Below are 15284 nucleotides of genomic sequence, written 5' to 3' on the forward strand. Positions count from 1 at the left end.
GCATGCTGCTCATTAGTAGAGTAAGAACATATGACAGACGAGGCCCAGCATGGTGATGTTGGGCATGCAGGACCGCGTTTATGTGGTGGGTACGCGTTTCCTGGGATTCCCTGGAGGGTGCAGTAATCTGGACTGAAGTATGAGTCATTGTCAACCGACTGTGCCTGACTTGCTCAGGTCCCAGAACACCTGCTGTGTAAGCTGTAGCTAAAGGCGAAGTAGCTTATCCGCACCGCACACGGGCTGACCCGTTCCTGCCGGGCGTTTCATTCTAATGGGCGATCTAGCGCGTTGAGCCAAAACATCCCAATCTGGATGCATGCAGAGACCGGATGGAGTGCAAATGACATTGACCTGTTCTGATCCCAATCCCCCAGCAGCAGGCGGTCGTAGAACGGGGTCGCAGATGCTCCGCGGCGGGGTTTCGGAACCCCCAGGGTCCAGAAAAGCATGCGATGCAGCGATTACGGACGTCGGAAATTCCACAGGATGGACAACTGTCAATCACCGGACGAGAGGACGTCCAGGCGGAGCTGATGTACGATGTACATGGTGGTGCATCCGGACTAGCCTGACCGGACTGACTGAGACGGTGTCCTAGAGCCCCGACGAGGGGAGCCTGAAATGGCCAGTGGTTGGGTCTCCATTGTGCAGGGCGCCATGCCATAGGCCGGTGGCGGGGTCTTGCCTTCGATGCGGTGAAGAAAGGACCCCCCCAGCACAAGCTTCATTCCCATTCTGGGATTTTTCTGACACCCGAGTTTCTCGCTGAATTTCCGACGCGGGCGTTGGCGGCCTAATGGACGGGCTTGGAATCTGCATGATGATGAGTGCATGCCGAACCACTGTTGGGATTTGTTCTGTTGTTTTGCATAGATCTGGCGGCACGTGCGGTGGTGGATCGAAGGGTGGGAGGCTCTGGTTGAGTCAGTGCCACAGCCTACAGTATACAGTATACAGAATCATCTATCTACCACATCAGTTTCAGGTCTTTGGGGCTTTTCTTTCATTCTGCCGATGCTCTATTCTTTCACTCCCACTGACCAGCCATTGATTTGTTTACTGGTTCACATAGTAGATAATCGTGATTCCCGCGGAGAGTACCAAGGAACCGGTGTTCCTTAGCTCCCTTTGGCACGGTTTCCTTCAGCGAGTCCCCCCACTTGAGGCCGGGAAGGACATGCCAACGAATAACTGCTGTTAAGCCTGTCTGGGTAATGCCCATAATCGCCTTTGTCGGACCCCTCCTATGTACCTACTCTGTATGCACTGATGCACCGATGCACAGAGGCATGACCGGGCAATGGAATGACTGGATCTGGGAATGGATCCCAGATGTGGTTGACCTACATATACTATACATGGACCAGTTACTTACCCGTCGGAAGGCATTGTCCCTCTCTGTGTGTGCTGCATCTGCATCATCATTGTCCGACCACTACGGAGTCCTCGTTGTGTCTGTTCCACCGAAGGAGGGGCGCTTTCTTTATCGATAGGAGCATCGGCCCACCGCCCCCGTCCTTGCGCGCAACCCAACCGGGTGTGTGACTGGCTTGTGCCTGCGTGACTTTGTCCCCATTTCCCATTACTGATTGCTTTGACTACTAGGTAGGTACTTCTCACCTCGCAAGCAATCGCTGGATGGCCGATCGGATGCGCCAATAACCTCTTCCACCCAGATTCCCCCCGGTGAATACTACCATTACTATCCTACCGCGGCGTGCGACTATAGCGGCAGCCTCCCAGCGATCCCGCCGCCTCGTTGGCCGACCACCTCCCCAGCCACCGGGTTACCTTACTGGCTTCGGAGAATCAAATCAGACGGTTTTTACTCCGTATACGTCGATCAATCGGATTAAAGCGTCGCCAGGAAAAAAAATAACGTGAGCCTACGAACCTTTTTTTCATTTTTCCTTTACTTTTTATGAAACTCCCGCGACTCGTCCTCGACTTGTCTTTCCGACCCTCGAGCGACCGCTGACTTCCCTCTGTATGTACGCAACTAGTTCACATTCCTACCTGTCTATCGCATACCAACTCATCCAATCCCATTCACTCCTGAAGGGATCTTCCGCAGCTTTGCGCTCTCCTTCCTTTTTACCTCTGCCACCGCTTCGGGGTCATGAATTACATGGCCTGTCCTTCTATCCCTGCCTGTCCCTGCTAAACTTTTTAATTACTACAGATCTCCTCACTTATTCCTACATTCCTTCCGTGGTCGATCCACTCCTTTCTTTCCAGGCCTTATCGCAAGTTTCGGTCAACCCGCCATCTGACGTGACGTTTCGCGTGGTGTAACTACCAGCGGTCTCAGTCGGACTTTCGGGCGAGGCCTTCTTTTAATCGCTGCTCTTATACTTCTGCATACTCTCACGTCAGTCTCATCGATCTGCTTCTGTGTTTATCGGTTTCTTGAACCTGCGTTGGAAATATCTGCGAGAAGAGAGTTCTGCCTCAATTGGGGCTGGTAGCAATTGATATCCATGCGCCTGGCATAGAGCAGCCGCTGGCCGTCATACGAGTGTCACGCATTTCCAGTATGGATGTTGTGCGAATGTTCCTTCGTGACGAACTCGCATTTCCATCAAGTGGTCACGCTCATTCCCGAGTTGGATTGAACAAACATTGCAAGGGACCATACGACCAGTCGAAAGGTTGGTTGCGCTTGGACTCCCGAGCAAACGCCAGATGCGGTTATGTGCACGACAGCAAGACTACTCAGGCGGTGGAACACCAGAACCAGGTACGTTGCCGATAAATTATTAATAGTGTTAGTCATGTGAAATCTTGTGCCTGGGCTAATGGCTGTGGCTTGTCATTAGGATGCGAATATCCGGCTAAAGTCATGCTACAAAACCTCTCTGGCCCTCGAGGCTGACATTCGTCTCGTTGAGCCTGAGGTTTATGACGCACCACCCCCAACCTATGAGGACGCAATAACGGATCTGCCTCCAGAATACTCCGCCCTTGCTCCCTTGGCTCAACAGAAGAACCTGATCCAAGATTCCGCGCCAGCACAGGCTACAGAAGATTCCAAGTTCAGGAGTGCGTCTCGACTGATTGACTTCGAATCGACCTCTGGCATCCGGGGACATAGGGCGGGGAAGAAAAAGAAGAAGCCAGCAGCCCAACCCCAGCGGCAAAATTCACCGCCAGCTGAGGAGGGTGGTGGTGACAAGGCTGACGAAGGCGCCGGAGATGAACAGAACGGTGCCGGAGATAGCGGTGATGCTGGAGGTGACAACAATGGAGGCGATGGTAATGGTGGAGATGGTAATGGCGGCGACGGAGGTGGTGATGGGGGTGACGGCGGTGACGGCGATGACGGAGATGATGATTGGAACGCATGGAATCCAACCTCAAACAAGAAGAATAAGAAGAAGAGAAAACAGGAGGAAGAGGAACGACTGAAGAAAGAAGAGGAGGAGAAGCAAGCCAGGGAAGAAGAGGAGAGACTGGCCAAAGAAGAGCAGGAATGGAAGGCTAAAGAAGAGGGGGAAAGACTAGCCAAAGAAGAGGAAGGACGATTGGCCAAGGAAGAGGAGGAGAGAATAGCCAAAGAGGAAGAAGAGAAAAAGGCTGCTGAACAGGCCACAGCTGCATCCAACAACCTTAGCTGGGCTGACGAGGGTGCTGGCAATGGTGACGATACCTGGGGATTTACTACTACTAGTAGCAAGAAAAAGAAGAAGAAAGGCAAGGTGCGTTATGCATGCTCGCCAAGATATCTCGACAATCGATTTCCTAACCTACTAGCAGGCTGAGCCGGTCCCAACTGAACCGGCGTCGAACGGGTTTCTGGATGTTAGCTTAAATGACAACGCGCCGCAGCTAGATCTGAGTCTCCCTCCCCAAGCCCCTGGAAACAGTTTCAACTTCGGTTGGGGCCAAGGCTGGGGCTCTGGTGATAAATGGGGCCTCAACACTTTGAATGGCGCGGACGACAACAAAGGGAAAGCAGACAACCCCTGGAATTTCCCAGGAAATAACGGCCTAGCAGGTGCCTCGGTCGGATTCGGCTTTGGTGCTGATATTGATATACCAGGTGCTAATGATGTCGGTGCTGCTACAGAAGAGAAGACCGAGGACGACATCTGGGCCAACCTGGACTCGACTCCGAAGGACAAGAAGAAAAAGAAGAAGGGAGACGAGGTTGAAGAGCCAAAATCAGACAACGCCTGGACAGCTGTTGGGGAGAAGCAAGAGCCAGAGAAGCCGCTGGAGGTTGCCGATGACGATTGGGGCTGGGGCGCGCCTGTCTCCAAGAACGACAAGAAAAAAAAGAAGGGTGCTGTGGTTGAAGTCGTTCCTGTAGAAGAGCCCGTTGCAGAGGAGCCTGCTGCAGAAGAGCCTCCTGCACCTGAGCCACCAGCTGCAGCTGAACCACCACCTGAGGATGATTGGCCTGCTTGGACTTCTGGCTCGAAGAAGAAAGACAAAAAGGCGAAAAAGAATGTTTTTGAGGCGCCGGTCATTGAGGAGCCGGTTATTGAAGAGCCGTCACCTGCTCCGGAGCCACCAGCGGAACCCGAACCCGAACCCGTTGAGGAGAAGAAAGACGAGGATGACTGGTCAGCTTGGAATGTCCCCAAGAAGGAGAAGAAGAAGAAGAAGGGCAAAGCCGTTGAGCCGGAGCCGGAACCACAGCCTCCTGTGGAGCCAGAGCCTGAGGTAGTACCAGAGCCAGAACCAGAACCAGCACCAGAAGCGGAACCAGTCCTTGAAGCTGAACCTGAGCCGGAGCTTATGCCGGAGCCAGAGCCTGAGCCTGAGCCTGAGAAGGCCCCCGAGGTACCAGACAACCCTCTTTATAATAACTGGCACACTCTTTCCTCCAAAGACCGGAAGAAACGGGAAAAGCAACTTGTGAAGAAAGGACTTCCTATCCCTGGTAAAGACTTTGAACTACCAGTGCCTGGAGCCGAGCCTCCTGGGCCTGAGCCAGTGCCTGAACCAGTTCAAGAACCCGAGCCTGTTCCAGAACCTGAGCCGGAGCCTGAAGTCGTGCCGGAGCCTGAGCCTGAGCCAGCGCCAGAACCGGAACCGGAACCAGTCCTTGAGCCTGAACCTGAACCTCAACCTGAGCCTGAGCCTGAGCCGGAGCCTGAGCCGGAGCCGGAGAAGACGGCACCTGAGATACCTGAAAACCCTCTTTATAACAACTGGCATTCTCTCTCATCCAAAGACCGGAAGAAACGAGAGAAACAACTTATCAAGAAAGGACTTCCTATTCCTGGTAAAGACTTTGAGCTTCCAGTGCCCGGAGCTGAACCTCCTGAGCCAGAGCCCGAACCAGTTCCTGAACCAGTTCAAGAACCGGAGCCCGAGCCTGAGCCAGAGGTAGTGCCGGAGCCGGAACCAGTCCTTGAACCCGAGCCCGAGCCGGAACCAGCTCCCGCCGAACCTGAGCCTGGGCCTGAACCAGTTGCCGCTCCAGAGCCAACAGAACCTGAGCCTGCGCCGGAACCTGAACCTGAACCTGAAGTCAAAGCTCCTGAGATCCCAGATAACCCTCTCTATAACAACTGGCATACTCTGTCGTCAAAAGATCGGAAGAAACGAGAGAAACAGCTGGTAAAGAAAGGGCTGCCTATCCCTGGCAAAGATTTCGACCTACCACTGCCAGGAGCTGAGCCTAAGGAGCCAGAGCCGGCGCCAGAACCAGTGCCAGAACCAGTGCCAGAACCAGTGCCAGAACCAGTGCCAGAACCAGTGCCAGAACCAGTGCCAGAACCAGTGCCAGAACCAGTGCCAGAACCAGTGCCAGAACCAGTGCCAGAACCAGAGCCAGCTCCAGAACCTGAACCGGAGCCAGAGGTAGTACCAGAGCCGGCAGCAGAGCCCGAGCCCGAGACCGAGCTAGACCCAGTACCAGAGCCAGAGCCAGAACCGGTGCCAGAGTTAGAACCAGAGCCCGCCCCGGAGCCCCAAGAAGAACCAGTCCCTGAGCCGGTCCCCGAGCCAGTTCCTGAAGTTGTTCCAGAGCAGACCTATCCGGACGATAGTTGGGGAATCTTGAACCCTTCGAAGGAGAAAAAGAAGAAGAAGAAGAACAAGATCGCCTTGGAACCTCCACCGCCCGCACCTACTCCTCCTTCTCTGGGCTTTACTGCCGAGCCAGAGGGTTTCGTGCCTACCGAACATGTGCCCCACGAGCCTCTCTGGGATGATTATGACAGCAAGCCTTCGAAGGGTTTTCAGGATGATTACGCGACGGAAGAGGCACCCAAACCCAACAAGGGATTCTGGGCCAGCTTCGGCGTTCCAACCATGGGCAAATCCAAGTCTACCAAAAAGAAGTCGGCAGAAAAGACCAAAGCAATCGAGGCAGCGCCATGGCTTGAGCCTGAGCCAGTACCAAGTCAACCTGCCGATGATGACTTTCTTATTGACGTTGGCGATGATCCAAAGATGCCCGAAGCGCCCGAAGCGCCAATCCCGCCAGTTGTCGAGGAACCACCCGCGCCAGCCGCGCCGCCAGCGAAGACTCCTGCTGTCACCTCTAAGACCAAGTCACCGGCCAAATTGTCACCCGGAGAGCGAATCAACGTTTTGGAGCTAGCAAAGAAGGACAAGGCAGCAAAGGCAGAGCCTACCCCGCCCCCAGAAGAACCTGAACCTCAGCCCGAACCTGTGGAGTTTTTCGACACTGAACCGGCTCCGTTTAAGAAGCCCTATAGGGATGTAGTCCCCGGGAGCTTTCCGGATGCATTTGACGACGACTACGAGGAATTCTACGACGTACCACCGCCACCTGCCCCAGAGCCGCCTGCTCTAAATCCGGAGCAATACCTTGACCTTGAGCCAGAACCAGCGCTAGAACCCGAACCCGTCCTTGAGCCCGTCCTTGAACCTGAACCTGAGCCCGAGCCCGAGCCCGCGCCTGCGCCTGTTCCGGTGTCCTTGTCAAAGAAGGCGAAGAAGAAGGATAAAAAGAAGGCAAAGGCTATTGTGCTGGAACCTGTGCCTGAGCCGGTACCTGAGCCGATACCTGAGCCAGTTGTGGAACCAGAGCCAGAGCCGATACCAGAGCCGGTACCAGAGCCAGTTGCGGAACCAGAGCCACAGCCTGAACCTGTGCCTGAGCTCGAACCCGAATTTGTTCCGGCACCTGCTCCCGTCTCAAAGACCGAAAAGAAGAAAAAGAAGAAGAAAGCCGTTGTACCTGAACCGGAACCGGAGCCGGCTCCTGCCCTTGAGACTGAACCTGTGCCCGTTCCTGAGCCTGTTCCCGAGCTTGAGCCAGAGCCAGAGCCAGAGCGCGAGCCCGAACCCGAGCCGGAGCCTGAACCTGAACCAGTGTTTGTTCCTGCCCCTGCTCCTGAGCCACCTCTCGAACAAGAACGGGGATTCCAGCCAGAGTTCGACGAAGCACCCGCTCCAAAGCTTGAAAAGCGGAAGAAGAGGAGCAAAAAAGTCACTAGTCTAGAACAGACAGCACCAGTCATGGAGCCAACGCCTGCCGATGCTGAGACAGGTGAAGCATTTGATGTAGACACGGGCAGCCCTCCTACACCTCCACCAGAGCCTGCTGAACCAGAACCTGCTGAGCCTGAGCCTGTACCTGAAAAGCCAGTAAAGAAGGAGCGCGTTAGGGTTGAGCGTGCTCCCGGTTCTACCTCTTGGGGATTCTGGAGTGCCACGCCACAAAAGCAGCCTTCCCATAGAGAGCGTAGGCAAAGACGGGAACCGTCACCGCCACCCATGGTTAGGTCAAAGTCGACCAGACAGCCGAGGTCTAGAGAGGAGATTGAGGGAGAGAATCCTATCACTGACAAGGATAGGCGACGGGAGGATCGACACAGCCGAGGTATGACTTTCGCGGACTTTGTGCTGGGGGCGCCGCCGCCCACCAGGACAAAGTCGAGTCGAAGGACCGGAGCACATGCATCCAGACGTGCATCCATGGGCATGGAGGATGCTGGATTTCCAACTCCACCGCCAGATGACAGTCGGGATATGCCGGATAAGGCAGCCCGGATGATGGGTGTGAATGGCTTGTCCAGGAGGGAAAGACCACATGGATCTCGCAGAAGATCTCGTAAATTCTCACCTCTAATCTCATTGCGACACTGCTAACAGTTCTTAGGCAACCGCGATTCATATGCTATTGAAGATGAGGACATGGTCATGGTAGACAGGGATGATTTCTCTGCTCCAAAGGACGGCTCGAGGGGATCGAGACATTCCGAGAGACGGTCAAGAAGAAAGGTAAGCAAAAGTCCCAGACATATAATGTAACGATGCTAATGTGGCTCCTCAGTCTCGGTCCAGACATGGTGAATTCCCTGATGATGCTGTTATGCTCGACGCAGACCAGCCCCATCAGGGGCCCGAAGTCTTCTCGGGACCCGACGATGTTGCCTTCGTGGAAGCACCAAGGGAACGACGTGTAAGGCTGTCGAGTGTTCCCAGGAAACCAGAGTCCACAGGCCTTATGGGCTTCATTGGTTCTTTGCGGAAATCCGCTCGTCCGGACCCGCCAGAACGTCGCAAGTCCCGGTCTTATCGCGATGATGATGCCAGGTACATGACTGAGCCGGAGCGGGATGAGGCACGCCGGGCGAGGCGTGAAGAAAGAAGGAGACGTTATGAAAGACAAGATGCTGATGGTGAAGAATTCGTCGAAGGCGGTCCGGTAGGTGGTTTTCCGGATACAGATGTGGAAGAAGCCGAGGCCAGGAGGGCAGCGCGTAGAGCACGGCGAGCACGACAGGCAGCATCTGATCAGCTTCGTGAGAGCGAATGGCGCGAGGCTGAAGAAAGGCGAGCTCGACGGAGGGAAAGAGAGAAAGCCCGCGAGCGTGAGATGCAGGAGCGTGAGATGCAAGAAAGAATAGCCCGAGAGGAGGAGGAGAGAGAAGAAAGGCGCCGAGAGGAAAGAAGAGCTCGACGGGCTGCTCGTGAAGAGCGTCGTGCCCGAGAGGAGCAAGAGGCCCGCGAGGCAGAGGCCCAGGCAGCGGCCCAAGCAGAGGCCGAGGCCAGGGCTGCAGAGCGACGCGAACGCAGAAGGCGGAGGGAAGCAGAGATGCAAGAAGCCGCCGCGTACGAACCCCGGTCCAAACGACGATCCTCTCGTCACCCGGTCGATGACCGAGCTGCCCGAGAATTCTATCTCGGCGGGTACGAGGGTGACAGGGCGTATCGTCCAGAGCGTTCTGCGGACGACGGGGAGAGGCCTAAACGTCGGAAATCCAGAGCCCCCGAAGTGGAGCGGGGACCACCGATGATGTCCGGGGGACGCAAGGATAAAACTTCGTCCTGGGTGCACTCTCAAGAGAGCAATCCGCCTGAGCCACCACCGGTTGTAGCCACTGTTCTGGATGTGCCACCAGGCCCCGACGAACCGATGCAAACGCACTCGGTGTCGTCGGATGAGGAGGCCCGACGTGAGCTGCGACGTCGAGCCCGGAGACGAGCCAGGTACCCTGGACTGACGGATCAGGAGATTGACGAGCTGCGGACACGCAAGCGCGAGGCCCGACAGTCTGAGCGGAGTTCTGGCAGTGCCGATTATGAACGGGGCCGCGGCCAGCGGTCGTACGACGATCGATATGCGCCGTCAGGAGGAAAGATGCCGAATTGGTTTAAGAGACTGACCAATATGGGGTGATTGGGATGAGACTATGATGATGATGAACGATTGCTATGATGTTGGATTGAGCGATTTGCAGCCATGATGTACGATTAGAATGACTCTTCTCAGTGGAATACCTCTGATTATACCAGCACCCTTGTCTACAAGTAAACAGACCAAGACTAAACCAGCTCAACAGGGTCGGTGTAGTTGGCATATACCAGAACTGCCCAACCAGCCACAAACCCCTAATCCGATTCTCCCTCCCTCCTTCTCTCCAAAAACCCCCTTCCCCCCTCATACATACATAGATAAATCCCAAACGACACCGCCGTCCACAACGACCGAATGGCCCCTCCTTTAAAGAGCCCTCTAACACCCTCTTCTCTAACCACCTTCTTCCCCATCCCCCACGCATTCCTACTCCCCTTTCCATCCCCAGAAGCAGAATCAGCAGAACCGGTAGAACTAGCCCCTAACATCATCCTCGTCTTAACCACATCCACCGGCGTCGTAACAACAGACGAGACCGTCCCCGCCATAGCAGCCGACACCCCCGTAATAAGAGCGTGTTCCACACCACCGAGACTCCCACCACCATTTAAATCAGTAGTACCTTTCTTGTTCTCCTTCTTCCTCCTTCTCTCAACAACCACCCCCGAAAAACACGACCTCAAATACTCAAAAACCGGCCAATTCAACCCCGTAAACGGTAAATTCCTCCCCAAGAGAGCTGTATATCCACTCCAGAGTTTGTATGGTTGGGAGCGGAATCTAGCCATGGTTTGGAGGAGGGCGCCACTACCTACTTTCCCACCTTTACCTTTACCTTTACCTTGGGGATTGCTAGTGGGGTTAGTGGGGGTGGTGGTAACCACCTGTGCATTTTGCTTAAGGACTTCTGCGGGAGTGATGATGAAGCAGGAGATTGCTTCTGCGGTGCAGGAGGAGAGGGAGTGGATTATGGGGGTGGGGAGTTGGAGTTGGAGTTGTGGGATTGATTGGGATTGGGAGGGGAGATTGTGTAGGGTGTGTTTTAGGGCTTCGTAGGTGGTGAAGAATGCTCCTGCTTTTTTTTTTCATTTATTTATTGTTAGTTTGGTGGTTTGGGTTAGGGTGATGTTGATATACGTGGGAGGGATGGGGGAAACATACAAGCAGGGATAGTAGCCAAAACAACGCTTCCTACGCCCTGGTAAAGACCCCTGAAGAGGAGAGAGCGGTTCACGGCTCCGGTCTGTGGGTTCTTGTATATCTTGGTGTAATTGGGGGACTGGATGCGGGTTTTCAAGGTGTCGAAAGGGTACACGAGAAAGTCGACGACCACGACGGCGAAGGCGCCGGACTGGGTGGTGTTCTTGTTAGTGGGTGGGATATTAAGTGAGGTGATGGTGATGGTGATGGTATTCTTACAATCCAAATGTCTGTGTTGGTGGACATGTTACAATGCTTGAATGTCTAGTCTACAGCAGGACAGCAAAAAGCAGAGCAGAGCAGCTATGCTGGAATGCGTCGATGAGGTCATACCACGTGCCCTAAACGTAAATAGGGCTGCGAACTCGAACAAGTAAAATGCACGGGAATAAGCAAAGAGATATGTATTAACAGCCGTCAGATACAGAATTTTCCCTCCCTACGCCGTAAGGTCATGCAATTCCCAAATCCCCACAAATCATCACTTCCCGCTTATTTGGCAACCTCGCCAGGCAGCAGGTTGCCCTTGACCGCAAACATCTTGCCCGTCGTCGCCGACACAAAGCTGTCCACCTGGCGCGCGTACTGCTCCACCTGGCGGCTGTTGAGCATGCTGTCCAGGCGGCTGGGCTCCTGGGGCAGCTTGAACAGCCGCTGCCACTCGTCCTCGGGCAGCAGGGGCTGCTTGAGTGTCGCACGGCTGGCGTTCTCCGTCTTGCGCTTGTTCTGCCACGCGGTGATCTTGGCCTGCTCACGTGCGAGCGACCGCTGGTAGTACTGGAAGTTGTTGGTCTCGGTGTGGTGCACCTCGATGCTGTCGAGAAGGAGGTCGCAGTTCTTCTCCAAGAACGGGTCGATGCTGAGGGAGAGGTTGTCGTAGTTCGGGGCCAGGACCGACGACTGGGCGAAAGGAGCCGACTCCAGAGCGGCCAGAGACGCGGGCAGATCCGTGGGAGCAGCCTGGCTGGGGCACTGAAGCTGGTGAACGAAGGAGGTGATCAGGTGGGAGTTGTGGATCTCAACGGGGAGCTCAACCAGGATGTCCTGGTATCTGAGGTTGGACTTTTGCAGTCTGCCAGAGTAGCATTAGCATGCGTCAAAAAACATATGTATCAGACATACTCCTCAGAGGTGAACTTGTTCTCCTTGAAAGCCGCCATGAACTTCGGGGACAGGCGGAAAGCGCGCAGGCTCAGACTTCCCTGTGCACTGCGGCTGACGTCGTGGACCAGAGCGACCGTGCGCTCGTTCATCTCCTTCTGGTAAAAGAACTGGTTCTCAATCACGTTCATGTTGACAAAGTTGCCCATGTTGGCGCTGGTGTACCAACCGACGCTGTTGGCGTCGACGTTGACCTCGCGCAGCATGCGGATCATCTCGGCCTCGTAGGCAGCGTTGGCCTTTGCGCGAGGAGCAGCAGCAGCCGGGTTGGGAGCGGTGTTGTCAAAGTGCGATTCGGCGGGCATCTCGACGACGGGGAAAGGGAAGGAGTTGGTGATCTCCAGGGTGCCGTTCACGTCCATACCAACGATCGAACCGGTCGCAGTCGTCGGGAAGGCCTGGGAGCCGTGCTTGATGATCTTCATGACCACCTGTAGGCAAGTTGTAAGCATCACGCCGGGTGAAAAGGCGGGGGAAGATTTTCAAGGCGAGCATACCAAGGCCTCGACCTTGACGGCCGTAAGGGGGACATCTTTTCTGTACAGGAATTAGCATGATGATATGACCACCAAGGGATAGACACCTACTCGGCCATGTTGGATGTGTGTCAGGGAATGTGTATACAGACGGCTTTGATGGTGACAGTCGGCGGCGAGGTTTGTGTGGATGGAATTCAGCATTTCCCACCGCCAATGCCAGATGCGGTTAGCGCGCCAAGCCCCATCCCAATCATCGTCAGAAATTCGGAATCAATTAATTCCGGAGCAACTCACGTGCCTCACGTCTATCATGGCTGTTTCTTAGTCAGCCACGCAACCGCCTGCCTGATAGTGCAGGCAACAGAAGGAACATCCTCAACGTGCGTGCTATTAATGGTTCCATTCAGTGAGACGTCGCCACCCCAATTGTGCCATACTCTCTTCCCTATTATCGTGACGCTGGTCAACTGCCAGGGCCTCTTCATGATCAAAATGAGATTGAACAGGCAACACGAACCCTCCCCAAGAAATCAGATTATGGTGGGCGCCTAGTCGTAATCAGAGACCAGTATGTGGTGAAATACGGCCCACTGGTGACGGAGAATGAGGGATATGCTCTGCTCTTTTGTCGAAGAATGACTCAATATTCCAGCCCCCCGACTCTATGCCATGTATCGCGATCAAGACACCCTATATATCGTGATGAAATACATCCCCGCCATGTCTCTAGGGACGGCGTGGCCCTCAATCACCGAAGCAAATAAATCTTCGATTGTTGAACAACTGCGATGCATTTTTGATCAAATGAGAGCGCTGCCATCGCCTGGATTTTACGGCAGTGTCAACCGAGGACCCGTTCCCCATAGGTATTTCTTTTCGGGTGAAAGAGACCCTGCTGTGACCGGCCCTTTTCAGACAGAAGAAGAATTCGGAAAAGCCATCACGCTTCGCTCACAAACTATGTGGATTGAATCAAATATTCATAGCTTTTTCTCCGACTATCTTGCTCGTCACCTTCCATCAGCACTTCGCAATCACCCGCCTATGTTCACCCACGGAGATCTCTATAGAGAGAATGTTCTTGTCAGAAAGACCGTTGATTCTGTCACGAATGAAGAAGCGTATGAAGTAGCTGCTCTTGTGGACTGGGAAGCGGCTGGCTGGTATCCTTCCTACTGGGAATACGCCCATATTTTCCCCTTATTGCAGTGGACTGATGACTGGCCGGCGTATGTTGAGAAGATTCTTGATCCCTTGCCAATGGAGGGCGTCATTATGCGGCTGGTCTTTAATGACCTGGAGTTCTAACGTGAGATGATATCACATTAACCCGGATGTCTTTGTTTGGTCCTAATGAATGGTCTAATGGGTGATTTGATGTCCATCATACTCGGACTCAGAGCTCAATAGTCGAAGTCTTGATTATGCTCCATTTGTTTCAGATGAGTGGTTTCCATTTCGAAGATTCCCCCAGCCTTGATCAAGCCTCGTCAATTTAATAGTTCGCCCCTCAGGAACATTTTAAGAAGCCTGAACACTCGATATCATAATGATAATCCAGATTAAAACAGTGCATCTTCTCCATTTTCAGTCCCACCCCTTCTGGATCCGCATTATGAATTAGCGCCATGAAGATCCCGGGCAGTAACCAGTGCGGGTTGACTATGAAGGTAATAATAATGAACAGGAAAGGTGGACTGTTAGTTAAGAATCACCCTTCTATCCCTCTACAAATTAGCGCTGGCAGGGACCAGACTCACTAGGAGTCTAGTTCTAAGTCTTAAATGTTACTTTAAAAGGGTTTCCTATACATTTGTTTAGAAGTATCTTGACGATCACTGTTGACGAACCATGATTGGCCTTCTTGAGTTCTCGCAAAAGCTCATCGAAGGCAGGTTGGACTATATTCTCAGGTAGTATACTCGTGATTCAGCCCCACTCTAGGTGCGGAGCTTACTGTAGAGGTAGACAGTTGTGACTACTGCAGTATTGGCAACCATGTAGATAACCTTTTGGGATCCATCTGGCTGGTCTGTGACTCGTGTGCCAGTACGTACAGGTATCTATATCTACGTCCATTCCTACGAGGTACAGTTCAAGTCTACTTACTTTGCACTTATCTTCGAAAGGCTCTCAAAACTTAATACCTCCAAACAAAGGCCGAAAAAGATACAGGGTGAACGATTGTTCATTTATGATCTACCACACTCGAAACATAAATAGCAACAACAACGACGAACATTCAACGAGCAGCACATGAAAGCAGGATAGCGGAGGATACAATGGAAGAAAAAGCAGCCTAAACGAAACCCAGAAAGCAGAACCTCATATCAGCCTTCTCATGCTATCATTGCTTCCACCATAACAGCAATTTATATACTTTATATACCAGTACGCAAAACCAAAAAAAGAAAAGAATCATGTCCTTCAAAACAGCAGCCAAAAATCCGAAGCACCAACCCACAGTCTGGTCTATTGTTGGATGATAAGCCCGTTGGCCTTGAGAGCAGGTAGGGCTCGCTCCAAAGTCCACTCAGTGCACTTCACCAAGGGCTTTCGGGGCTCGCCTGGCTCGTAGAAGGTCAGTGGACTCTGGGTCTTGAATGGCTCGGTTTTCATTGTCTTGATGTTGAACGCTTTCTGCTAGGGCGGCGCCGGGACACTCCCACGGACCCTTTCCCAATCCGCAGGATGCTTGGACACTGGTGTAACGCCCAGTTTCTCAAGCTAGTTGAAAGTCTGCGAATACTCGGGGGAGCGTCTTTTCTGGGGGTATAGGTCATCCCATTCGCAGACCAATGATCAGACTCTGGACAAAGATGGTAATGGCTTGGGGATGAGATGATGAAAGAATTGTGATTCAAGAAAGATGA

General features: G+C 53.5%; 4 protein-coding genes across 4 annotated transcripts; 2 read left to right on the top strand and 2 right to left on the bottom strand.

Moving 5' to 3' along the window:
* Positions 1-2539: 2539 nt before the first annotated feature.
* Positions 2540-9613, top strand: BO94DRAFT_557852 (uncharacterized protein; the record flags this gene model as incomplete). The annotated part of the gene is made up of 6 exons (XM_025613962.1): positions 2540-2743; positions 2823-3701; positions 3757-7161; positions 7225-8041; positions 8090-8211; positions 8264-9613. The coding sequence occupies 6 exons, from the start codon at positions 2540-2542 to the stop codon at positions 9611-9613; spliced, it is 6777 nt and encodes a 2258-aa protein (XP_025465984.1).
* Positions 9614-9825: 212 nt separating this feature from the next.
* Positions 9826-11017, bottom strand: BO94DRAFT_469532 (putative mitochondrial carrier protein; the record flags this gene model as incomplete). The annotated part of the gene is made up of 3 exons (XM_025608291.1): positions 9826-10646; positions 10733-10922; positions 10991-11017. The coding sequence occupies 3 exons, from the start codon at positions 11015-11017 to the stop codon at positions 9826-9828; spliced, it is 1038 nt and encodes a 345-aa protein (XP_025465985.1).
* Positions 11018-11125: 108 nt separating this feature from the next.
* On the bottom strand, positions 11126-12576 carry BO94DRAFT_536672 (putative eukaryotic translation initiation factor 3 subunit EifCh). Its single transcript, XM_025612070.1, has 4 exons — positions 12520-12576; positions 12430-12469; positions 11894-12363; positions 11126-11843 (listed from the first exon to the last, which is right to left on the bottom strand). The coding sequence occupies exons 1-4, from the start codon at positions 12525-12527 to the stop codon at positions 11264-11266; spliced, it is 1098 nt and encodes a 365-aa protein (XP_025465986.1). The 5' UTR covers positions 12528-12576; the 3' UTR covers positions 11126-11263.
* Positions 12577-12782: 206 nt separating this feature from the next.
* On the top strand, positions 12783-14150 carry BO94DRAFT_536673 (uncharacterized protein). The gene has a single exon (XM_025612071.1). It carries the CDS (start codon positions 13081-13083, stop codon positions 13717-13719), a length of 639 nt encoding a protein of 212 aa, XP_025465987.1. The 5' UTR covers positions 12783-13080; the 3' UTR covers positions 13720-14150.
* The last annotated feature ends 1134 nt before the right edge of the window (positions 14151-15284 follow it).

Source organism: Aspergillus sclerotioniger, assembly GCF_003184525.1.
Source record: "Aspergillus sclerotioniger CBS 115572 chromosome Unknown BO94scaffold_19, whole genome shotgun sequence".
Taxonomy (NCBI): Eukaryota; Fungi; Ascomycota; class Eurotiomycetes; order Eurotiales; family Aspergillaceae; genus Aspergillus; species Aspergillus sclerotioniger.

Coding starts and splice junctions, on each gene's coding strand:
- BO94DRAFT_536672 (XM_025612070.1), bottom strand. Junction 12,364..12,429: donor CCGTCAAGGTCGAGGCCTTG/GTATGCTCGCCT, acceptor ACTTGCCTACAG/GTGGTCATGAAGATCATCAA. Junction 11,844..11,893: donor AACAAGTTCACCTCTGAGGA/GTATGTCTGATA, acceptor CTACTCTGGCAG/ACTGCAAAAGTCCAACCTCA.
- BO94DRAFT_536673 (XM_025612071.1), top strand. CDS start 13,081: ATGTATCGCGATCAAGACACCCTATATATCGTGATGAAATACATCCCC.